Source organism: Gymnoscopelus braueri (assembly GCF_963280865.1).
Source record: "Gymnoscopelus braueri genome assembly, chromosome: 23".
Taxonomy (NCBI): Eukaryota; Metazoa; Chordata; class Actinopteri; order Myctophiformes; family Myctophidae; genus Gymnoscopelus; species Gymnoscopelus braueri.
The window spans coordinates 41,120,804-41,147,239 of NC_137625.1; the positions used below are offsets into that span (position 1 = coordinate 41,120,804).

Below are 26,436 nucleotides of genomic sequence, written 5' to 3' on the forward strand. Positions count from 1 at the left end.
TTGTTATTGTTATTTTTACACAAATGCCACCCTCATTATAAACACAAGAAATGTGTGAATACACTTACAAATTCAATATAGGTTTGACATGATCTTTATTTTCAGGCCTCACATTTATGGTTTGGTGTGCATGTGTGGGTGGGAGACTGCTTGTCAAACATGCAGGCCTAATGGCCTATGTAGCCTAATATTGTATTTCACATTTATTTTCACATCTGTCATGTGAAAATTGATGAAATGAAATTTGATTTTAAAAACAATTGTGTAGCAATTACTCTACAGAGAAATACATCATCCAATAACATCATGCCATCACATAATTATCTGAAGAAAACAAACAGTAAAGACAACAAAAAGCGAAAAGGCCATAATCTGCGGAGGTTCTGTAGTGGTTCAGGGTTGGGTGAGGGGTCAGTCATCATTAATGGATACACAGGTCACAGGGGGACCAGAAAACACCAAATAGACTATAAATACATGTCAAACCTGACGGGTCTATGGTACAATATTTCAGCATTTTTTTTCACCAGAACACCTTTCTTGGGTTTAATCCTTTTAGCAGACATTGTATAGACCTTTGCAAACTGTTAATAAAGTATTCAATCAATCAACCAATCAAATGGTAAAGTGAACAATTAATGACAATAAGGTTGTTGTTGTTTTTTTTACACACACCCTTGACCACCAGAGGGCCCCTGAGAGAGGATCCTTCGTGTCAAGAAACCCCGTCGGTTTATTTTAAATAAATAATAACATTTATGTTTTTAATTAAAACTCAGCCACTATACTAGCCCACTCATCGCACTGTCGCCAACGAAATTAGGGCGATCCAGCAGTGCTACAGCAGCACGTTTCTAACCCAGAAGGAATGATTGTTTTCATGTGTGTTTAATAATTTGTTTTGTTTTCTTTTGATTGCCCTGTTCCTCTCGCCATGTTGAAGACCCTACACCCCGGTGACGTCGTAAAAAAAAACAGAAAAAAAACATATTCCTTCCAGTGTTGCCAGATTCTGTGAGAGAAACAAGCAACCAGGTCTAGGGAAACAAGCCCAAAAGAAGCGACTATGGGCAATGAGCACTTTAAACATATACATCGGCTATTTTAAAATAGCCTATCTAGAAGCTCACAACCCTAACAACTATTTTCAAATAAAAAAGGAAATGTTTGAATATTTAACAACGCAAATCTTGTATGGGGGGCCCGGGGGGTCCCTGGCACAAAATCATTTTAGATGAAAATATTTTGTGCCCAAATTAAGTCCTTGATTGACAATGACATGAACATGTTTTAGAGCCACTGGTTTAAACAACATTAGGAAACAAGCCCAAATACCCAACTACACTTAAGAAACAATAGCCCAAAAAACCCGCAAACTACCAATATTTACAAGCGACTTAACAGAAAAATAAGCCAAAAGTCGCTTATAATAAGCGGACATGGCAACACTAGTTCCTTCCGTCCGACGCTGTTCACGAAAATGCGTCAAGTCAGCCATAGCTAGACCACAAGACCACCCAAAAGACACGTTCACTTCAAAATAAGATTTAAAAAAATAAATAAAGTAAAAATAAAAGAATAAGATACACTAAAAATAATATTGAAATTCAAATCACATCATACGCGTCGCAGGTTAAAAAATGTGTACCATGGTATACCGCATTTAGTTTAGTGTAACCATATATTTACAATTTATTTACTGTTGTAAATCTGTGGTCTATTACATACATTACAGAACAGTGTGTGTAATAATGGATATTCAAAGCTGTTATTGGCTCTCATTTACAGACATACTGTCCTTTTATTGAAGGTCTCCCACGTGGAAAGCCAACATCTTAACCATTAAGTCAAAGGGATATCCCCATTGCTTGATATTAGACTTTCAGGCCATCGGGTAGTGAACCACTCTGTTACATGTGTGTGTGTTAACAAAACATTTGAGTTTGTGCATTGTGTGCAAACTCTCTCTATGTGTAACAATTAATTGTGAAATTGATCTTTTACACCAGTGGTTCTCAAAGTGGGGTTTAACAACTTCAACTCTATTTCATATTTCAGCTATTAAAAATTAGCTGATCTACAAGCTCCCAAAGTGTCGCATCGTGACGCGCTGTGAGCTTGTAAATCGGCTATTTTGGTCTTGCATTTTGTAACACAAATCGTCTGGCACAAAATGTTTTCAGATAGGGGTCTGTGGTCAAATACATTATCAAATTTGGTGGTCCTTGACATGAAAATGTTTGAGAACCACTGGTTTACACTCTTCATCTTCTTTCGGCTATATCTATCAATCTATCTATCTATCTATCTATCTATCTATCTATCTATCTATCTATCTATCTATCATCTCAACCTCGCCTTTCTTGCGGGGGTCATTGCCATGTTGGCTTGTGTATGTGGTGGACATTTTTGTCAACATTTTATTTTTTGCAATAATATTACCAGAAACACATAAAGAGCTAGCCCTGAATGACCATAACAGGTCTGTAACTCTGAGAGTGTGCAAATGGAATTTGTGCCATTTGTAGACTTTGACACAGACACATTTTTCTGTGTGCGGACATATTGATGACCCTGCTCTCTTGCTTTATCCCCAAACCCTCTTGGACATATTGATGGCCATGCTCTCTTGCTTTATCCCCAAACCCTCTTGGACATATTGATGGCCCCTGCTCTCTTGCTTTATCCCCAAACCCTCTTGGACATGATGACCCCTGCTCTCTTGCTTTATCCCCAAATCCTCTAGGTTCACACAATTATTTTTATTTTTGAGGAGCCATTTCCGGTGTGTTGGCATCCTGCCACGTGCAACTTTACGCACAGTCTCCCGTACGACGTCAGAACGTGAATCTCCAGCAGCAGGCAGCCTAGTGTTCACACAGAGAGACAAAGCAACAAAGTGAAATCCCCCTCCTCCTCCTCCTCCTCCCTCCTCGCTGTGGATCAATCAAATGTGTCATATTTTAACCGTTTAGGATCCAAAACCCCGGTGGTCCGACCGGATCACATCGATCACGGTACGTATTGTGTGAATGTACACATGATCCACGGTTCTGGGGGTCTTTAAACGGCACCAATACTGGTGTGGTCCAGATCTGGTCTGGTCTGGTCCAGATCTGCTGTGTGTGTGTATGTGTGTGGTTCAGTGGGGTTCTGCTGCCTCGCCAGGTTAGCTTCTGTATGTCCGGTGTGTGTGTGTGGCCTTGTGTTCCGACCTGGACCAGACCAGACCAGACCCTGAGACCCAGAAGAACCCGAACCCAATCAGTTGTTGAATGTTGGACGGGCATCGTTGGTCCTCTTTTGGTGCGATTGATTATTAGCTGGTTCTGGGCTGTTTGTTCGGCTCATGTTTTGTGACAGATTAACGGGTTAAACCCCGGGTCTTGTTTTGTGTGTAAGGGACTTTAGTTAGCATTAGGCTAAGCTAGTTAGCTCTGTGAGGATAGCCACCCTGTCTCTCTGACCGTGGAGCTTTATTATTAGCCCCTCCGGCTGATAGAAATGTGAATTATTGTTGTTTGGGGTGTTTTCTTATTTTTTTTAAAAATGTCTGATACCGAGGTGTGTTTTTTTTTAAATACAGTGCGCGTGTGTACAGGCACCGTGCGCGTGTATAGACAGTGTATGTGAGTGAGTTGGTGTACCAGCCAGTGTTGCCAGGTTTTGAGAGGGAAGCAAGCAACCAGGTATATGAAAACAAGCCCAAAAGAAGCAGGCCGCAGGAACACTTTAGATTAGAACCTATATACCTCAGCTATTTGAAAAATACGCGACCAGCTATGAGCTTGTAGATCTGCTATTTTCAAAGAGAACATTTTAAAAGAATGTTTTTTAAACATTTTAAATACACAAATGGGGGTCCCTGGCGCACACTATTTTCAGATCTGTGGCCAAGTTATGTAGGCTAGGGAGGCTACATGAAAAGGTTAGAGAACCTCTAGTTCATACATTAGAAAACAAGCCCAAAAAAGCAACTACACTATAGAAACAAGCAGTCAAGCACAAAAAACTGCAACCCGTAAACTACCAATATTTACAAGCGACTTTACAGAAAAACAAGCCCAAAGTCGCTTATAATAAGCGGACATGGCAACACATTGGTGTGGCAGCAGTTGTGGATATCTGCTGTTGTCCTCTCTCTCTCCACACCTCGATGCTGCTTCTTCAGCCAGGCACACAAACCCGGAACACACTGTTAATAATAATAATAATTATGATAGTAATAATATATAACTGGTGGATCCTCTAATAATAATAAAAAAAAAGGATCCTCTGGCAGGTAGCCTATCATGTACACATTTATAATATGTGCTGGACTGTTTTCCATAATAAAATGCAAAGAACATTTAGACATTCGTTGTTGTAACAGTAAGTTTGTTCTACATTTTTCTTAAAAAAATTAAATAAAACAACTAACTTGATAATATAGCGCTTGTGGTTAACCAGACCGATCAGACCTGTCTGTCTTTAATAATAATAGGTCTATAATTTAATAAACACCACATCATATCTGTTAGAATATGATCTACACTAGATATTAAGTCACTGAGATGCAAAAAAAATATTGGTTAGGGGTCAAATCAGAAAATGAATCAAATAAAATTGTAGTCAAATCAAATGAAATCAAACTTTATATAGCACATTTCATGCAACTCAATGCACTCAACAGTAAATAATGATAAAACAACGTAAATAAACTAATAATAATATGATAATAATATAACTGGTGGATCCTCTAATAATAAATAAGTTAATGATAAATAATAAAGATTCAGAAACTGGTGGATCCTCTGGCAGGTAGCATATCATGTACATATTCATAATATGTGCCATTATAATGCATATAATGCTATAATAAAATGCAAAATGTAGTTTTTGATTTGCGAGGTGGACATATTGGATTAAGTAATTTCAAGATGTTTTGTTCGGGTTCTGAAGATTACGTGTGATGTGAGCATTTCACATAATTTTCTTCTTTATTAACTTATCTAATTTGAGTGTGTGTGTGTTGTAAAGCCATTTGAACCAAAATAACCCCTAATGAAGAGTTGATATTCTAATGAAGAGTTGATATTACATGAGATATTACGAAGAGTTTATTACATGAGATTACTTGTATTAGGGCATGTCATGTATTATAGGGCTGCATGGTTATGGCTAAAATGATCATCCAGATTATTAATTGTGATTATTGATAATGATGATGTTTGGTGTTATCAGTGCCAAATGGCATGTAGCTGTGATGTTACTGTTCTGATCTGATGGATGGACAGATGGGTAGTACAATGTCCTAGCGTCCCTATTCTGGGCATGTTATAATGGGCAAACCTTCGGCGAACATAGCAGGTCTACAAGCTCTTTTGGATTATTTTTTTGTCACTGTACATGTGTACATATGTGTCCTCTGCATTTAACCCATCCTAACTATTAGGAGCAGTGGGTGTTATTAATACATAACCCATGGAGCAGTTAGGGGTTAAGTGTGCAAACCGGGTACCTTCGGATTCCCAGGCGGCCTCTCTCTCTACCCAAGCTATGGTGTCCCCATTTGCAATAAAATTAAGTATACAGGGCTTTCTTGTGTAATGATGAAGAAATGAGGGCCAGGTCCAACCACATAACCACATAAGATGTTTGAATTGATTGCCAAGTTTCATTTGCACAACTGAAGCGTAAAATCATGATTTTCGATGATTTGTTTGATTAATCGTGTGGCACTAGTTTCAGTAGTGTGTACTGAAGCCAACAGATCTTGTCAGCGTTTAGGAAATGGTTTGCGGTGCTTGTGGTCAGGTTGCTGTTTTGTCGCACGTTGTCTCATTTCACTATTTGGTGATTGAACAAGTAGGCTACACCAAATAGTGGACATTACTGTTACGAGTTGTATGTTAGATGTTCATTCATGATCATAAACAGTGAACACTGATGTCATTGATTTTGGGGGTGGGTAATTTGCTCCAGTTCAAAATTAAGAGTTTGTTTGTTTGTTTTATTGGGAGGCGCTTATTATAAAGACATAAGTATATTGATTTACATTCCACGAAAATGTTAATTGGCTTTCTTCCTTCGCCATGCATATAGTTGCCTATGACAATTTTAGCCTGAAGTAGGACATTTGGGGGCAGGAGGCAAAAATGGCCTAGTATATGTCTGATGCTATTTAAGAAAAATGGTTGGCTTCGGCATACAGCTTGAAAGCTATTGGTCAAATCTGACTGTTAACATGTATTATTGAATTCTAGTCATTTATTAAACAAGTTACAACATATCACTAATTATAATTAATTCAAATTCAATTATAATTAATTATAATTATTTTTTTAATGCTTTTCCAGTCATGGACAATCACAAAATAATTAAAATATCCTGAGAAATATGTTATATGACATATTTACCAAATCTGTAGATTAGGTTTTGGTAAGGTAGGAAATAGTAATCAGTGAGTCAGTGTACAGTAGGTGAGGTTCAGATGCACCATATCGGATAAAAGCTATGCTACAAAATTGTATTGTCGAGTCTACCTCACTGACTGCATAAAAAGGTTTAGCCAGCCCAGTAGCTTTTTTTATCATGACAAAAATAGTTGGATGTCTTGAATGTACCGCCCGTGAAACCTGTAATGTGGGTCCATACAGACTACACAGTCTGCACAAAGGTGTTCCACCGCGCCTCAAGCCAAATTCAGACTGGTCCGGTGCGTCTCAGGAGCGGGACTGGTATGTGTACTGTAGAAGGAAGGCACTGGAGCAAACTTGGACAATGAAAGCCTTTTTATTCACAGGGTGCAGGCAAACAGAGTGACAACGTTTCGATGTCAATACATTGAAACGTTGCATTCGATGTAAATCATGACCTGACGAAGATGTATTGACATCGAAACGTTGTCACTCTGTTTGCCTGCACCCTGTGAATAAGAAAGCTTAATATTAATTGTCCGAGTTTGCTCCAGTGCCTTCCGTCTACATAGACTACACAGTCTGATTTGTTCATCAAGGTGACTTAACCGTGAGTCCACTGACATGTAATTACACTTTTAAACACATCTTGCACTAAATAACTCGCTTAAGTGATCACTGAGTGTCTTTGAGTAACTTTTCTGGTTGAATCTTCAGGTTGCCACTTCTGTCAAGTGAAAGCAAGAGCAGTCTATTACTGGTCAGAGATGATAGCGTCCTCATTGTTTATTTTCTAAACAATCCAAAACATTGTAGGGTGGCAACTAACAATTACTTTCCTAATCCTTCCCGTCATGGATTATTTGTTTGGTTCTGTATGATTGATCTATTGTAGACCATAACATGTAATAAATAAATAATAACTATGGTAAATGCTCATCACAAGTCATCAGAACAGAACCCTGAAATTGCGGCTCCCATTAGAAAACCAAAGATTAATACATTGCTCGGATACAATTTATTTCTAAATAATTAGAGTGCAGCTCTCTCTTTTCTTTTGATGATTTAACTACTGTCAGGCAGCATTTCACAACGTTACTGGGTTTCCCTCCTCAAAGCAATATGCAATAAAGAGTAAAGACCAGTATTCACGTTTTGGTTGTTAATAGTTATTAGCATAGAATATTTTACAATATATTGCTAAGATATTATGAACCCTGGCATCCCTTACATGTATTCTGGGCATGTCATCATAATAGGAGAACACATGGCGAAAATAGGCGAACATTTTTTTCTACGATTAAGTAAATAGAGCTTAAGTGGTTAAGACATTTTGTTTGTCACAGTAATAAACAGCAACTGTAGCTGGTTAACTGATGGTTGTATATATATATATATGATATACTGTATATATTCCAGAATATACAACAGGTCGGTCTGTTTGCAGGTGGTGACTCTCAGGCGGGCAGGTCATATAGGGTGACTGCTTTTCTTCACTCTGGTGTCATGAAGTTCTTCCACAGTCTGGCACTCTGTAGTTACAGCCAACACGCTTGAGCATGTCCTTGGGACATGAGTTTGCAAACATGGTTGTTGAAGAGCATTACATGCATGATAGAAACTACCTACATGTCTGTCTTATAGTAGAAACATGGAATAATATAGTTTAGTTTGACCTGTCACCTACCACTTGACCTCATCTTGTGTCAAGTCTGTTTTATGATATAAAAATATTAAAGCTGCAGGCGCTGGTGCAAAGCTTTAGGTATTTGAGACCGGGTCTCCCATGTGGGAGGTCTGATTATGGTTTATAAATAATGTATATTTACATTATTTCAGACCATTTTCCAAAGCATACTTCTATTCTTTTACTTTTTCATATTTTGTAAAAATAGCAAATTTCACATTGAGCTGCCCACTCTTCCTGTATCCCAGATGTACTAGTTACTGTATATTGTAGAAACATACTATACCATACAGATTGGTTAAAATAATTTCTTTATTCATTACAATAAGTTCTGGATTGCAGCTTAATTTTATTATATATATTTTTTAACATCTCTATTCTTAGCAATTGTTTGGATGTGAATATGGTTTAGGCTCCACTATTGACACCAGAGTTTTTAACCTCCCTTCCCTCAACTCACTCTCTCCCTCTGTCGATCTCCCTGCAGGTCCTGTGAGGCGAGGAGGAACCATTCCCATCCTAAATGGAGGAGAAGGACAGACGGGCTTCCTGCGTTCTGGACGGCCACGCACGCACAACGACGACAGCCGCTTGAGAGCTGCAACATCCATGACTACTCCTGGACGGATCACAGACGACGTTTGACAGAGCAAACTTGATTACCCTGCGGAAGGAAATCCTCAGGCTGCCGCCATGGACGGCGAGGAAGAGGTGTCCCATGCGAGCGAGGACATGGTCACTGAACCCGGCGGCTCCGTAGAAAGTAAGAAGAGGGAAGCGAAAGGGACGTGTCTGAAAATCGACGGCCAGGACGGCTACGTGTTCAAGTCCTACACTGTTGCAGCTCACGACACTGCAGGCGAAACGTCCTCTCCCCCTCCCTCGGTAACACTGGTGAACGACACCTGCCCTTCAATTGAGGGGGCAGCACATGATTTATCTTCTCAGGTCGACAGACAATTGGAGTCGGAAAACGCAAAAGACGCACATCCGGCTTCTCCGGCTGTTTCAAACAAAGGCATAAACACTGACATGGAGATGAGCATAGAGAATGAACAGTCCGAAAATGGCAACCAAGCAACAATACATATCAAACAGGAGGAGGAGGACGAGGAGGAGGAGGAGGAGGGGGAGACAAACGGCATGGAGGCGGAAGCCCCGGAAGATGAGAGGTTAGGCCTGCCATTTGAAAGGTTACCGTTTGAAAGCTTCCCGGGCCCGTTTGTCACCCGAGACAACGACGACTACAGCAACCTGCTGAGCGGATACACAAGCACCCTGTACGACGTGGCCATGGACGCCGTCACGCAGAGTCTGCTGTCGTCCATGAGGAGCCACGCTACCCCCAGGAAGAAGTCCCCCGCCTGGAACCACTTCTGCATATCCCCACGAGACAGTACCAAAGCAATCTGTTTATACTGCATGAAAGAGTTCAGCCGCGGCAAGAACGAGAAAGACCTGAGCACGAGCTGTCTGATGAGGCACGTGCGACGGGCTCACCCCACTGTGCTGTTGCAGGACGCGGGAGACGCCTCCTCAAACAACTTGACAGGTCTCCCCCCTTTGTCACTGATACCTCCCTACCCAAGCTCACCAAAAAACGGAGACCTCACAAACAGCGTCGTCGCTCTTGCATCAAAGAACACTTTACCGTCCACCTCAGCAGCTGAAATTACAGACCCATCATCCAAAGAAACTGTACCCAAAGTCGAGCCAAATCTCGATCTGTGTGCCAACGCCGACGACAGCCCTGGCGGCGCACTCACAACCTCACATTCCAATGAAATCAACAGCGAAGAGGCAGCAGACGGGGGGCCCGAGCGCCTGCCCGGGACCCCGAAAGGTTCGAGTTCACGTCGGAGATCCGCGGTGTGGAAACACTTCTACCTTTCACCCGCTGACAGCTCCAAAGCGGTGTGCATACACTGCATGAATGAATTCAGCCGGGGTAAGAACGGGAAAGACCTGGGCACGAGCTGTCTCATTCGTCACATGTGGCGGGCCCACAAGGAGGTGGTCATCGAGGAAAATGGACAGGGCAACCACATTCCCCCACCTTACACAAACCCGCCCTCACTCCTCTCCCGCACAATCCTGCAGGACTCGCTGGAAATAAAAAAAGAATCCCCCCTCCCTTCTTCCTCACCAGAAACCATATCAGATGAACTGCCCCAGAGCATAGAGGAGAGCATGGAGGTGAAAGAGTTGTCTGACACTGCCCTAAACCTTTCAGGACAGGACTCTTCCCCCAATCTCTCCTTTCTCATTCAGGGGGAGGATCACACGCCTTTGACTTCCTCGCCGTGTGATCTGTCAGAGGGCCCCAGCCTCAGTCAGGAGCATTCTGTTTTCCAGCAAAACAAGAAAATCATGAAACGGGTGAAATCCGAAGTGTGGCACCATTTCATTGTCTCGCCAGTTGACCAGCTCAAAGCACTGTGCCGCTACTGCCCCTGCGTCATCAGCAGGGGGAAGCGGGGTGACTTCGGAACAAGTTGCCTTATGAGGCACCTCATGAGGCGCCACCCAGACGTCCTCAAAAACCAAAAAAGCACCGATGACAAGGAGCCCTCCCCTCACCTCTACACTGCTCTCACTGCAACCGATGCGGTTTCAGCCAAAGAAACTGACAGCCCCGCCAGTGAGAAAAAACCACACCCGTTGCCTGTGTTCAGTAAAAAGACATCAAAACTGTGGAACCATTTTTCCATTTCCCCCACTGACCCCACAAAGGTGGTCTGTTTGCACTGTAGCCGCACAATAAGTCGAGGTAAAAAGACTACAAACCTCGGCACCAGCTGCCTCTTCAGGCACATGCAGAGGTTCCATGGACACATTCTTGAAAGTAACAATAGTAGTATCTCAGGTGATGTGCCGTCTGCTGAAGTTCACGTCAAACAAGAACTCATGGAAACCTCCGCGTTCGAGGAGAACGCAGAGAGGTTCGACGAACACCACCCGGTTGCCAAAAAAATCACCAAACTCCTCGCAGAAATGCTTGCACTGGATCTTCAGCCATCAGCCATGGTGGAGAATACGGGCCTGAACAGACTGCTAGAGTACCTCCAGCCTCAGTATTCTCTGCCCCCCTCTTCTTATTTCACCAGCACTGCCATACCGGACATGTACGAACGGGTGAAGGAGGTTGTCCTCACACACCTCAAGGAGGCCGAGGGAGGCATGGTCCACTTCACAACCAGCGTTTGGGTCAGCAGCCAGACAAGGGAATACCTAACCCTCACCGCCCACTGGGCCTCGTACGAGACGATCGTCAGACATCAGGGCCAGGAGTCGGACTTCCACTGTTCGGCTCTGCTCAGCATCTCGCAGATCGACTGTGACCACGACATGCTGAGCATCCAGAAGCAGCTCGAGTACCTGTGGGACTCGTGGATCGCCTCGTCAGGCCTGAGGAAGGGCTTCACGGTCACCGACAGCAACGCCATCCGGCTGGCCCTGGAGGACAGCGAGCACGTCGTCGTGCAGTGTTTCGGACACACCATAGACCTCATCGTGAGCGAAGCCATAAAGAGCCAGCGGATGGTGCAGAACCTGCTGAGCATTGCACGGAAGATCTGCGAGCGAGTGCACCGCTCGGCGAGGGCCAAGGAGAAGCTCGCCGAGCTCCAGCGGCTCCACCAGCTCCCCGAGAACCAGCTGGTCCAGGACGTGCCGTCCAAGTGGAGAACATCCTTCTTCATGCTCGAGCGGCTGGTGGAGCAGCAGAAAGCCATCGACGAGATGTCGATCGAATGCAACTTCAGGGAAATGATCAGCTGTGACCAGTGGGAGGTGATGCTGTCCGTCTGCAACGCACTGAAACCCTTCGAGGTGGCGTGCAGGGAGATGAGCACCCGCACGGCCAGCCTGGGGCAGGTTATACCTCTCATCCACATCCTCAACAGGAAGATCGACCTGCTGTTCGACGAGACAGTGGGCATAGACAACATGCTCAAGTCTCTGAAGGAGGCGCTGGTGAGCAGGATGTCCTCCACGCTGCACGACCCGCGGTACACCTGGGCCACCATGCTGGACCCGCGGTACAAGACGTCACTGTTCACGGAGGAGGAGGCCGAGCGGTGCAAGCAGGACCTCATCCGTGAACTGGATCTGTCCTTAGCTACCTCAGTCCCACCCAGGCCCCCCCTGCCGCCGCCGCTGCCCAACGGGTGCAGCGAGGCCACCGCCGCCTCGTCCAACAGTGGCCACTCAAACAAGGACAACCTCTGGTCCCTCATGGCCGACATCCGACACAAGATAAAGCAGGAAGACAAGCCAAAATCCTCCGAGCTGACGGTGCTGGAGTACCTGGAGGAAGACATTCTGGATCAAAGCTGTGACCCCCTCGACTATTGGAACATGAAAAAGTTCCTGTGGCCGGAACTCGCCAAAGTGGCCGCCCGCTACATGGGCTGCCCTCCCAGCATCGTCCAACCGGAGACTCTGTTCAGCACGGCCGGCACGATCTGCGCCCCGAATCAGCCCAGGCCTTTACTCGAAAACATGGAGGGCCTGCTTTTCCTCAAGGTCAACCTCCCCATGATTTATTTTCAGTACTGAGTGAGGGGCCATGGAGCATTAATTTGCAAACCCTTTATTGAGGACTGGAGCTTGATTTATACTAAAGGTCTGTACACACCAGAGAACGTTTATTTCGTACGATAAATTTGCGTTAATCTGAAGAAAAAAAAAGTGTCCTGAGTACATCCACACAGAACGCAAATATTATGTTCTGATAAGGTGACTTATCTGTTTTCTTTTTCCGAAACGAGGTTGGGGATGTTATTCATAAATAAAAATCAATCAATCAACCTGAATGAACAGTTTTACGCTCCTGGTGTGTAAAGACCTTAAGTCGTACAATGGTGTCCCGTGCCGAGAATATCAGATCTATAAGCTTATAGATCTACTATTTTCAGTGCGGGATTCCGTCATATGATGGAGTATACATTTTGCATGAGTTGTATAGCTGTGAAATCGGGTATTTTCTGTTGGGCAAACTACGATAGATATCAACATTATACACCGATGTGTGTATTCTTTCTCAATGCAAACCTTGGAGCTTTTATAGAGTTCAGTGTGTACTACTGTTAAAACACTTTGGAGCTGATAATGGTTCACAAAGAAGTGTATCAGGGAGGGAGGGTTTCTCTAGCTGTAGGGGTTGTTAATTGTTTTGCTGTAAATTTGTTATTTTCTTTTGTTTTTCGTGTGTCTGCTCTCTCCTTGTGCCTTATCCAATACTACTTCAGGTCAAAACGCTGTACATATTTTTATTTTTTAAGTTGAGCAAATCAGTTCAGGAGTATTTTTTTTTTGATGATTAAAAAAAAATAGATGCTGTTTGTTTTCTGAATGATGAAAACATGGCCCAAAAAGAAATGCTGTGACTGAAAGATGTTAACTTTATGTTATTTAATAATGCTTACATTGTGAAATTGTGGTTCATGGTACTGTCAGTTAGAAATAGATTTGTTTTCCTTTTTTTTTTACTGGCAGAGATGTTTTTGAGGTCGTGTAAAATATTGCTGTATTTTCAGATTAAGCCGTTTGTTTGGAATGTCCTATTTGTCTCTTAAGCACAATTTTTAAGTTTATTTCCAAGGGATTAAATTATGGGTTTATTGTTGAGTAAAACAATTGTACTGTACATTTTTATATAAATGACTTCTGAACCTAATTTGATAAATGTTTTAGCTCTGAGACTGGAACCATGGATTGTGGTCATTTGTAAATAAAGGTTTTCCTTATGTAACATTTGTTTCTTTATTGTCCATACAGTATATAACACTAATAGATCATAGAAACAATGTTTTATTGAACAGTAATGAATGCACACTAGGAAAACCAAATACTCCTTCATTTCAAAAAGTGATCTATACAATCTACAAAAAACATCAAACAAATACATTGTTTTGTGACACGGAATGCCAGCCATGTTCCCAGAAGATGAAACATTTTTATGGTCTAATAAATGGATATCTATTTATCTTCCTAGCCTTTTAAAGCACAAATTCCTTTAAACATGAAGGAACCAGTAGAACTACTTTACAAAGAATGATAGAACATTTTCACTCCAGTGGATTTACATTCATCTCTCAGAACCGGTTCTCACCACCGGTCCTGGATGGGGTTCCCCAGCTAAATGAATCCTAGGGAATAAGAACCAAATGGACCGTTATGGATCTGTAAAAGGGGGCGTAAGTGATGTGTTTATTTTTTGATAAAATGTGTGTGCACTGATTTTTACATTTTATTTGTGTTAATATATACTGTAGAGTTGCTTGTATTTATTTTTATCTTCAGAGAGGTGTATTAGTAGTAATCATTGCTATAGAGTTTTTCTCCAGTAACGGGTCTCCCAGTCTCTCCAGCCCTTAAGTAAACAGAAGATACATTTTGAAGTCGGGACACTAATTTGATCCAATCAGTAGAGAACTCATGCACGATAAAGACAAAGGAACGGAAACACTTTAAAATTGAAGCCGATAAATTATCTTTGTGCTGGTCTCTCTCCAGATTGGATGAAATTTGTGTAACCCACCTGAAAATGTAGTTTCTGTTTACTAAAGAGTTGGAAAGACGGGGAGACCCCTGTTACTGAACAAAATACTCAGGCAGTGATTACTATGAGAATATACAGCTATAACCTTTTAACAAAAACTCACACCCCCTTTAAATGAACACTGAGGATTTCACAGTACCGTAGATACAAATATCAAAAGGGGGTCTGTGGCCTAATGCATATCAAACTGGGGGTCTTAAATTAACCACTTAAACCCCATATACTAAACTGAGTTGACAGTAGTCCATACTTGGGCCTCTTTATTTTATCTCTTCACCAAAAATAGCTGATCTAGATAGTCTACTTTTGCTGAATGTTCACCTATTATGACATGCCCAGAATAGGGACGCTAGGGTTCATGTGGTTATGGGGGTAACCGGAAGAGTGGGCAGTGGGCACCTAAATATTGTGGGAACCTCAATGTTAAATTGGCTATTGTATTTGGAAAATGGTCTGATGTTAAGTATACATGATTTGAACATGCTTGAACATTTGACATTTAAGACTTATTTTTGATTGTTTTGCTACAAAACCTGTCGGGACATATGAAGTTGAAGAGTAAATTTAGGTCTGATAATGATGTACCGTGCATTTTAAAATCATGTATACTTTACATGACCATTTTACACAATTCTTTTTACATTTTGGAAGAAATAGCCAATTTAACATTGAGGTGACCACAATATGTAGGTGCCCTCTCGTCCTGTATCCGTTATAAGGGTTGGTAATCACTGTCATTTGCACATCAGCTTTTCATGGCAGAAGCCGTGTCGTTTAATGTGTGCGTGCTGCCGTCTCTAAGGTCATACTTATAGAGGAAGCACTGTTTATAACACAAACATGCCGCCCTCTGACAACACTGACGGATATTACATAGCAACATCAGCTTTGGTCTGTTATTTTTGGTCACTGGAAGAGAAAATACCAGATATTAAAGACCCAAACAGCAGCAGCTGTAGGATGTGTTCAGTCTTTCTCTTGGCTGGGGTGGTTCTTTCGTTCCATCAGTAGGGCTTTGTTCTCCAGTCGCACAGTGAAGGGGGGGAACTGCAGCGTGTTCAAGACTATGTTACTGTAACCTTCAATGAAGGCCAGGGGCTGGTGCGTGCCTCGCAGGAGCTCCATCTTGGTGACGTTGGCCTCCATCAGAAGGTGCGTGTAGGTCTTCATGTCTGGATGCCCGGGGCCTAGGTCTTCTCGCTTGTCGTATCTGTTTTTTGGGGGATATTTCACACAAAAGGTTGAGTCCTTGGAAGTACAGTAGGCTTTTACAGTAAAAGGGCCAGATAAGTGGCTATTTTACTTAACTGAAACTAAAATAAAAACTAAAGTCAGAAAAAAGAAAACTCAATAAAAACTAAAATAAGCAATGAAAAACTAACTGAAAGGAATCGCACTTATGTTCATCTTGGTTTTTTTTTTTTTCAATCCACCATCATATATCTGAATCTGCATTCTTTCATTCCACCTTCTCCAGCTTCAATAAATCAAGGCTTTCCTCATAATACCTGAAAAGCTCAAACTAAATAAAAACTAACTCCAGAAGTAGAACCAGACCGCTATATCCAGTCATATTCGGTCATTATTGGCATTACTGGCGTCCATATTTTGGGCATGTCATTATAGGCAAACATGTTCAAAAACGTTCAAAAATGGCAGATCTAAAACGTGTATATCGGCTATTTTGGGGAAACAAATGTGGTTAAATAAAGTATCATTTGTGTTTATTTGTAATCCATCAAAACGTTTTTCGTGTTCATTTGTATTTGTCCAAACGTGCAAAATCATTCTTCTAATCATTTTTTTTTTTTTTTTTACAACTTAGAAGCAAACAAACTAATGGGTGAAAAAAGATCTGTGATCTAGTTTTCTCCAGAATCGGGATCAGCATCAAAAATGTGGCATTGGCCAGACTCTGTCAGGAAGGCAGATGAACCCGCTCACCTCCAGTTCCTGTTCTGCTCCAAGAAGCGAGACACTCCCGTTTCAGCAGTGTAGGTATCGATGTGGACAAATACATCTGAGGGGATAAATCAGTGGTTCTCAAAATTACATTTCAAGGACCCCCCAGTTTGATATCAATTAGGCTACAGACCCCCATAACTCGGCATACAAATGGAACCAAATGGACCCGTAAATGTCCATTTGGTTCCATTTGTACACTCTCAGAGTTACAGACCGCTACGGGTCCATTTGGTTCCTAGCTACGGATCATGTAGCTGGGGACCCCCTGGAACCTCCTCAAGGACTCCCGGACCTCACTTTGAGAGCCACTGCTGTAATTGTATGGAATTTTAACTGTTTTCCAGACCTGAAAAAATATGGACATTTGGGTGAAATTCTTGAAAAGGGCTGGAAGTTTTGCTCATAGTAATACATACGAAAATATGACAACGTGCAAAAGATATAAAATAATAATAAATGAATTTAAAAGAAAAGAAACCCATACATTGTCCAAAGGTGCACTCTAGTGTTCATTGTGAGAACTGCCTGAATGTCAGCTTTCAACCAGAGAAACATTTCTAATTCAAGAAAAGGACTGCATGCATGGTATTACTGCATCAGGTGGCATTTAGTGAAGTGATACAATAATGGTTTAATTGTTCCTGGGTCGGCATTGTACAAACATTGGCCCAGTAGACTGGAAAGATATTTGTGAAAATGGGTTGTTAATTGTTTTCGAGCTTGTAGCTCAAACTTGAAACATTTTAACTACATAAATCTTGTATGAGGTCCAAAATATTTGCAGACACATTATTAATTTTTTTTTTTTTTACATGGAAAAGTTTGAGAACCACTGGTCTAGTGAGATACATCTTGTTCTTTCCAATTATCTTCACAAAGTGAAGAAAGGTCAGTTCAGTCTCATTTTATCTTAGTGTAAAAAATAGTTCCTTACTTATCACATTTTTCAGTCTACAATAGAACCTTATGGATATGCATAAAACCTGGATCGCTCAAAAACTAACTGAACATAAAACATGAAAGTGTCCCTGCCAGTGCTTTGAGATAATCACTGGTGATCAAAAGGTCTACTACACTACTACAAAAAATAGAGATCTTATATAAACAATCATCAGTTTGGAAAAAAGTCTGATTATTTGGGAGAAGGGGAAGCACCCTGTATACTTTATGTGGCTGTGTTTTTAGGCTAAACTAAGTGTTTAGTGTAACTAAACTAAATTATTGACCCAATAAAAATAAGTTTGTTCAGAGGAGAAAATATGCTGTATAATTGACCCTTTTCACTGCAGCCATTTTTATATGAAATAGTAGGGTAAACCCAGGTGTTACCAATGCTACCAACTCAAACAGAGTCAGGTGTGCTGCTATTGTGCACGTTGGCTCACTGGAAAGGCTCTTAGAGAAAGAAAAATATGTTTTCAAATCGATTTTGCACAATTGTCAAAAATGCCATGTCTCAGTCTTGATTGATGGGGAGAGCACTGCAGTGACAAATACATTTCAAGTGATCTGAAAGCAATACCAACCCACTGTGGCTGGCACCAGCCTGTGTAGCTCTCGCATCGCTCGGCCTCCTGGGTAATTGTGGTGGGAGACGTACAGAGAGATGCCAGAGTACGCCGCGTTGGTCAGCAGCTGTCCGACCACCACCAGAGAACCCAACTTATACATCCACGACTTCTGGTAGTTGTTCAGGCTACGGCACACACACACACACGCACACAGACAGAGTAACAGTTTGCAGTTAACTTAAGACTGATTTATAGCTCCTCCTACGATGTGTTGCACGCCTAAAATAGCCGGTCTACAAGCTCACGTGTTTTTTTCAGCACGCCATAAACAATGCCAATACTGAATTTAGACAAACTGAATTTAGCATTGCTGAGATTGTCTGATATTATTACATGATATAATATATACACAATTCAGTTTACGTCAAGTATATTCATATGTAAAAAAGGCTGGGCACAATGAAGTTTCCAAAATATTTTGTTCTTTCAACATTGTTTTTCACAAAAATCAGTGTCTCTTTCATTTCCCCTTTAACCTGTCAAGTCTGATTTGAGCAAAAAACAGACTTATGGAGGCAAGTAGCCATTCCAAACCATGTGGCCCATTGGGGCATAGACCTAAATCTAACAAACCTATTATTAATTTGATTAGCCAGCCAGTACACTGTGAAGTAAGCAACACAACTGCAGCTAATCAAATTAATCAGCCTAATGCCTTTAATCTGCTGTAGTAATCTGAACTGGAAAACAACAACCTAGGGTTTCATACCCTTTTCACAGTGGTGGAAGAAGTACTCAGATATTTTACTTAAGTAAAAGTAGCAATACCACAATATAAAAATAATCTGTTACAAGTAAAAGCCCTGTGTTCAAAATGTTACTTGAGTAAAAGTACAAAAGGCAAAAAAAAAGGCAAAATTGGCATCAAAATATACTTTAAGTACCAAAAGTAAAAGTATTAAAATGTTTGAAAATAGAAAATCTACAAGCTCACAACGTTGCGTTGTGAGCTATAAAATAGGGCCGAAATGCTTAATGTATGTTTTATAATATAATAATTTAAATCTGCAAAGTAACTAAAGTTTTCAAATAACTGTAGTGGATTAAAAGTACAATATTTGCCTCTGAGATGTAGTGGAGAAGAAGTAAAAGTATTGAAAATTGCAAATACTCCAGTCAAGTAAAAAATACCTCAAAATGACAGTACTTGAGTAAATGTACTACTTAGTTACTTCACACCACTGCCTTTTCATGGTCTTACATGAAAGAGCAGCCGCGGGCGGCCACCAGGTTGAGTACGGGGACGGTGTAGATGATGAAACGCAGCTCTTTGTGCGGCATCAGCGAGTAGAGGAGGATGAAGCCCGCGGCGGGCATCAGCAGGACCCTCATCCTCCTGTCCAGGAGCCCCAGGGGAACCAGGAGCAGCGTGCAGCCCAGGGCCCGCGGCACCGCCGAGTAGAAGTACCACAGGAAGGGAGAGGTTTACTGGGCGGATCAGAGTCAAGGAGAGCTGGGGGACAAACGCAGTGGATGGAAGCATAGATATAGAAACCTAGATACCTCATTGGCCGCTGCAGTTCATTGGAGCGACCTGTATCGCGGCCGCGTTTTGGAGAAGGCGAGCTTCTTGACTACTGGCCAATCACAGTGCCTCTTTTCCGGTATTGGCAGAATCTAGTTGTATAAATATTTTTTTTTATACAACTAGATTCTATAGAAGTACCGGGAAAGACACGCTGTGATTGGCCAGTAGTCAGGAAGCTTGCCTTCTCCAAAATGGCGGCCGCGATACAGACCCCTCAGAGCCGGAGGAGGCTGACTCGTACTGACTAGAGTCCTGACACATTTTTGGGGCCGATTCTGAGAGTTCTAGCCCAATCTGCTATTTTAGCAGTCTGACAGCTCAGGCACCAAAATAATTGTTTTTTGATTATTATACTAAATCAGGACACATCGGCTGTATAACTGCCATAACCGATGCCGTCAGAAAAGTCAAATAATGTAGATGTATTAGCCAAAAACGATATCGATCAGGCTCTTCTTTTGAACATTTAGCTCAAGCTGACTCTAATCTACAACGAATAAAGCCTGATTTATACTTAGTTACGTGGCAGTGCTGTGTGCGAAAATAGCTGATCTACCAGCTCAATAGAATGATTGTGGATTACAAATAAGTGATAGGTATAGAAATTAAAAAGGGTAAATGATGGACACAATGAACATAATCTGCATAAACTAGAGGAAAGGCAAATCCATAACAGCAGAAGTACTGTGACATGACATAATCACATACATGTTCCTCTGCTCACATAGAGACAAAACCTCAGCAGAGGCGGAGCAGACACAGAGTTGTACTGATCTAAAGCAGTGGTTCGCAAACGTTTAAATGTCAAAGACCTCCATAACTCTGAGAGTTACAGATCTGTAAGAGTCCATTTCTAACACCCTCAGGGAACCCTGAGGGTCCCTGGACCCCACAGAACGACTGATCTAAAGAAATACTTTTCGTCACACAGATTGTGTGATGGCCCAGGCATGTGTGTGTTAATTTCTACAGAAGGATATTCCCCAGTTGGAGCTTTTGTTGAGGATGGTGTTGTACCACAGAACCTGGCCTTCGGGCCACAGCCACTTCCTCCAGAAGAACGAGTCCACGGCGACAGTCAGAGCTGCAGGACGTGATCGTGAGTGAGAGAGTGGATTTGTATTAGTATTGGGTGTAAATGTCAGCGCACGTGTGTTTGTGTCGTGCAGTGGTGGAAAAAGTACTCAAATTTTTTCCTTAAGTAAAAGTTTCATTACTGCAATATATAAATACTATGTTACAAGTTAAAGTCCGGAATTAAAAATTTACTTGAGTAAAAGTACGAAAGTATTGTTATTAAAATGTACTTAAAAGTACCAAAAGTTATGCAGAATGTCCCATTTCACAAGTTTTCAAATGTATAAAATGTATAAAAATCTTTTGAAAATAGCAGATCTACAAGCTTCGCGACGCATTGTGAGCTAGTAGATCGGCTATTTTCAAATGGCCGAAATGAATATAGGGCTGAAGAATATGTTTTGTAATAATAATCCAAATCTACAAAGTAACTAGTAACTCAAGTTTTCAAATAAATGTAGTGGAGTAAAAGTACAATATTTGGATCCGATATGTAGTGGAGTAGAAGTAAAAGTATTGGAAATTGGAAGTACTCAAGTAAAGTACAAATATCTCAAAATTGTTCTTAAGTAAATGCACTTAGTTACTTTCCACCACTGCTGCTCACCTAGACACAAAACCCCGGCTGGCACGGCGTGCGAAAACAGCCCCATCAGCCCCAGCCTCCTGCTCAGCAGTGACATCATCAACATGAGACCCAGGAAGAGGCAGAGTTCAGAGCGGAACACGATGATGACCAACGCGGAGAGGCTGATGAAGGAGCCGTTCTTCTGAGCCATCCAGGATGTGAAAGCCAAGAGAACTGTGGAGATAAATGGAGTGGCAGTCATCATGCTTGTTTGTTGCTTTTGGGGCTTGTTGACACAGCAGCAGCTTGAAATCAAATCGAATAGATGGAAATCAGCTACTTTTGAAGCCATGTCTTTGGACATATTCTGTCTCCGACATTGCTGTCAACGACTCGGTTTGTGGTAAAGTTAACACTAGCCAAAAGCCAAATGTTGACCTAGTTTGACTGGCTGGTAAGTAGGGGCTGTGAATCGTCTGCTATCTCTCGATTCGATTCAGATTCTTGGGGTCACGATTGCGATTTTTTGCGATTTTTTCAAAACAAACGATTCTCTATTCAAAAACGTTTTTTCCGATTCAAAATCGTAGTTTTTTTTCATTATACAAAAATACAAAAATATATATATATATTTTTTTTTATCGTCCAACATGAGAATCGATTAGATTCTCATGATCGACCCCTAACCCTAACCCTAACCCACACGCCTACTGGTAAGTTGGTCAACCCAACCTGCAACTTTGCCAGGTAACCAGACATCATCACTGAGAAACATAACCTATTTTTATAGCATTTGGTTTCTAAAATATGACATGATAAATTAGTGGCCCGTGAATTTTGGAATGTATTAGCCACTGTGGCTGGTGGACAAATAAAGTTGATTTGCATACTCCAAGAAAATGTATATCCTTGTGAGCTGTTACGGTATATAGTGGAGTTATAACTTGCTATTGTCGCCAAGAGCTTGCCCATGGGGGAAATGTTGGGTCTCTGTAGACTAGACCAGTGGTTCTCAACCCGTGGGTCGGGACCCCCAGGGGGATCCCCACATGATTTTGGGGGGGTCCCAGATGACAGTTAAGTGACAATTTAAGACCTTTTTAATACAAAAAGAAAAACATTACTGCATCAAAAGTAATCAACAAACTATACAATAAAACTGGTCAAACATTGGCCAAATTGTCAAATAATATAAGAGGCAACATAGCCGATCTACAAGCTCACAACACCTTGCAACGTGAGGTGTTGTGAGCTTGTAGATCTGCTATTTTCACAATATTCATCTGTGGAACCGAGTCAAACTAAATGTAATGCCTCAACTCCTACAATTCCAAGTGCTTGTCAGGGTGGGAGGTCCCCAGTTCAAATATGATTTCTTTGGGGGATCACAGCCTGAAAAGGTTGAGAACCACTGGACTAGACCATGGTCTTAACCTGCTCTACATGTAAAGTGTCTTAAGGCAACTTGTTATTATTTGGCAATGTATAAATAAAAAGCAAAAGCAAAACAATCCCAAGAGGTCACTTCAGTCTATGTCCCATACCTATGGGCAGTGCAAATACATTGGGCAGTGTCCTGGTGCTGTAGAACATGAGGTGAAATTGGGAGGCGCAGGTGAGACAGAACAAGCCAGCGACCAGGGAACCAAACTGCTTCCGCACCTCTCTCTGCATGTGCCACAGCGCTCCGATGACGCACACGCCCAGACAGCCTCGCACTGCACGGGACACACAGCAACAAGTCAGTCTCGTGCACTGGAAGGTTGCAGATAATAGTTACTACAAGGTTTATCAAGAGTGTATTTGTTGCACAAAATTTGATTAAGTTCTGTCTAGTGAAAGGATCTGGTACTGTATGCAGGTATCAGTGATTGCACAGGGCAGATATGACAAATAACTTAAATATACTAATAAATTACTTACATATTTAATACTTTTACACTTAAATGACACTCTCTATGACATTAAACTGAATATCTTTGGGTTGTGGTCAAAAAAAGACCTTTGAGGAAATCCTCAACATTTTATAGACCAAACAACTGATCGATTGATCAAGAAAACAACCGACAGATTAAGTGGAAAAAGAAAATAACCGTTAGTTACGGCCGTAATGATTAACATTGATTTCAGAATAGGTTTCACAGTACACCGAGTAAATTCAGAGACAACAGTGCTGTACGAGAGGCGTTGATCAGATAGATACCAATCAGCTGGGTGTAGAACTTGGGGACATCCAGGAGGGTTGACAGACACACAGCGGGGGAGGAGAGGGCTGCAAGGACCAGGGGTCCCAGGAAGGTCCGTGGAACAACACCAGGGAACTCCAGATGGTCATACTGAAGACAAACACAGACACACCAGTAATAATAATTAGGCTGTTTTCAGCTTCACCCAGCTGATTGCTGCCAACGTATTCAGACTTTATAAATATCTCCACTTTTCCACGAGCTGCACACGGACAACATTCTCAACTCATAGGAGTGATCTATGGCTGTGTATCTGGAATTACATGACATCTATGTGATATCACAGCCATTCTAGGGCTAGGACAATATCAGCTACCTGATATCATCAGTCATAGTGGTCCTACTTTGTGGAATTGTCTCCAACACATAAATCTCTAGTATTTTCACAAGCTTTTAGTTAGGTTTAAAGTGTAGTTTATGGGAAAACTTGTATATTTTGGCTGACTGTGTGTAGCATGCCAGTGGTGTAAAGTAACCAAGTAAATTTACTCAAGTACTGTACTTAGGTACAATTTTGAGGTATTTTTACTTACTTAATATTTCCAATTTTCAATACTTTTACTTTTTACTCCACTACAATTATTTGACAGCTTTAGTTACTAGTTACTTTGTAGATTTGGATTATTATTATTATCTGCTATTTAAAAAAAAAAAAATCTGCACAGTACTTTCTACCATTGATACTTTAAGTCTATTTTGATGCCAATACTTTTAGTCAAGTACATTTTTGAATACTGGACTTTTAAGTAGTTCTATGGACTTGCAGTATTGATACTTTTACTTAAGTAAAACTTGGGAAACAAGCCATAGAACTTTTTTGGGGTTCAATCCTTTTAGCATTGTATTTGTATTAAACTGTACTTTCTGTGCTTTTTGGGGGGGCAGACTGTTAACAAAGTATTCAATCAATCAATCATCACTGGTAGTAGCATGTTAGCTTAGCACAACAACAACAACAAATGAATGAAGTCCTCTCTACATAAGTCTTGTTCTAACCTGGTCTGTGTGCAGCCTGTGGACCAGGATGTCGTGGGTCGCCTGCAGGTTGAAGCTCTCCTCCACCTTGGTGAAGGGACAGATCAGCAGGTGTGACAGACTGACCAGGATCAGCAACAACAGCAGAGGAACAGAGGAGATCATCCTCTTCTCAGCCATGACACCTGTATCTGTCAGCCACAGCCAGGGCAAGAGCAGTATTGCCAGGTTTTGTGAGAGAAATAAGCAACCGGGTCTATGAAAACAAGCCTTTGAAAGTATCTATCTTTGAAAGTATCTATGAAAATCTACAAGATCTGCCATTTTCAAGAAAGAAAATTTTGGATCAAATTTGAAAAATGTGGAATATGTTTGAAACAACACAAATCTTGTATGGGGGACTCCCTGGCATAACACGTTTTCAGATGAGGGTCTGCAGACAAATACATATTAATTTGGGGGTCTTTGACATGAAAATGTTTGAGAACCACTGGTTTTAACAACCCCTAAAAAAGCAATTACACTTTAGAAACAAGCCAAAAAAAACTGCAACCACCTATATCTACAAGCAACTTTACAGAAAAACAAGCCCAAAGTCGCTTATAATAAGCAGACCTGGCAACACTGGGCAGGATGTTGACGTTTGTTCCACTTCCGGCTCGGCTTCAAACGGATGGAACACGTGACACGTTTACATTATGAATGTTTTAAAGATATTTAATTGATGTTAGATCGGAAGATATACGTTTAATTAATGTGGTACATTTTTAAAGCTTTTTAAAAATATTATTATTTGCTATATAAAACTTTAAAGTTAAACATTAATGTTGTGTCTAAAAGGAAAATATTTAATTTAATATTGAATAATAGTGACTTTTTAAAATACTTTATTTCAAGTTATTTCAAGACTATTCCCAGAATATTCTGATTGCGTTCGGAAATTAAGCACTGAGCGCATTGGCTCATGCAAACTAATAGGCGAGATGATTCCATTGAAATGCTGCTCTTGTTCATAAAAAAACAAATCCTCAAATGTTTATTTCTTTGTCTTTATCATAATATGTCTTTATTCATATAATTTATGCATGAATGGAAAAGTAAATTATGAACTATCTATTTTGACACCGCATATACACATTATGATTATTCATAACGTCATTATAATCGGTGATGTAAAGTAACTAAGTGTACTCAAGTACTGTACTTAAGTATCATTTTGAGGTACTTTAATTTTACTGGAGTATTTCCAGTTTACAATACTTTTACTTCTACTCCACTACATCACAGAGACAAATATTGTACTTTTTACTAACTCCACTACAATTATTTGAAAACTTAAGTTACTATTTACTTTGTAGATTTTGATTATTATTACAAAACATGCATTAACCACTTCAGCCCACATACTTGCTATTTGAAAATAGCAGATCTACAAGCTCACAATGTGTCGCTTTGGGACCCGTTGTGAGCTTGTAGATCTGCTATTTTCAAAGCATTTTGGAAACGTGTGAAATGGGACATTCTGCAAAAGAATTACTTTTACTTTCAGTAAATTGAATTCACAATTGTATATTTTAATGTGAATACTTTTACTCAAGTAAATTTAGAATTCCGGACTTCTACTTGTAACAGAGCATTTCTACATTGCAGCATTGATACTTTTACGTAAGTAAAACATGCGAGTACTTTTTCCACCACAGATTAATAATTCAGTATTTTATCACTCCACGTCTCGGCGTGATAGGATATTGACCATTGTCCCGCGCGTGGCGGATTCGGATTGGTCACGGTTTGATTGACGGGCGTGCCAGCCAACCGCAGCGAGCCACAGTACTCCCTACGAGCATGACGCGGAA

At 41.1% G+C, this 26,436-nt stretch overlaps 2 protein-coding genes across 2 annotated transcripts; one reads left to right on the top strand and one right to left on the bottom strand.

Annotated features, from left to right (window-relative positions):
- Window positions 1–2,859: 2,859 nt before the first annotated feature.
- zbed4 (zinc finger, BED-type containing 4) lies at window positions 2,860–12,645 on the top strand (the record flags this gene model as incomplete). The annotated part of the gene is made up of 2 exons (XM_080421441.1): window positions 2,860–3,017; window positions 8,573–12,645. The coding sequence occupies exon 2, from the start codon at window positions 8,779–8,781 to the stop codon at window positions 12,643–12,645; it is 3,867 nt and encodes a 1,288-aa protein (XP_080277567.1). The 5' UTR covers window positions 2,860–3,017; window positions 8,573–8,778.
- A 132-nt stretch (window positions 12,646–12,777) lies between these two features.
- Window positions 12,778–24,763, bottom strand: alg12 (ALG12 alpha-1,6-mannosyltransferase). The gene is given in 10 exon segments (XM_080421442.1): window positions 12,778–15,860; window positions 16,595–16,670; window positions 18,142–18,311; window positions 19,388–19,611; window positions 19,613–19,614; window positions 20,685–20,798; window positions 21,399–21,593; window positions 22,904–23,077; window positions 23,563–23,695; window positions 24,602–24,763. Coding segments are annotated over 10 exon segments (1,491 nt in total). The 5' UTR covers window positions 24,761–24,763; the 3' UTR covers window positions 12,778–15,616.
- Window positions 24,764–26,436: the final 1,673 nt, after the last annotated feature.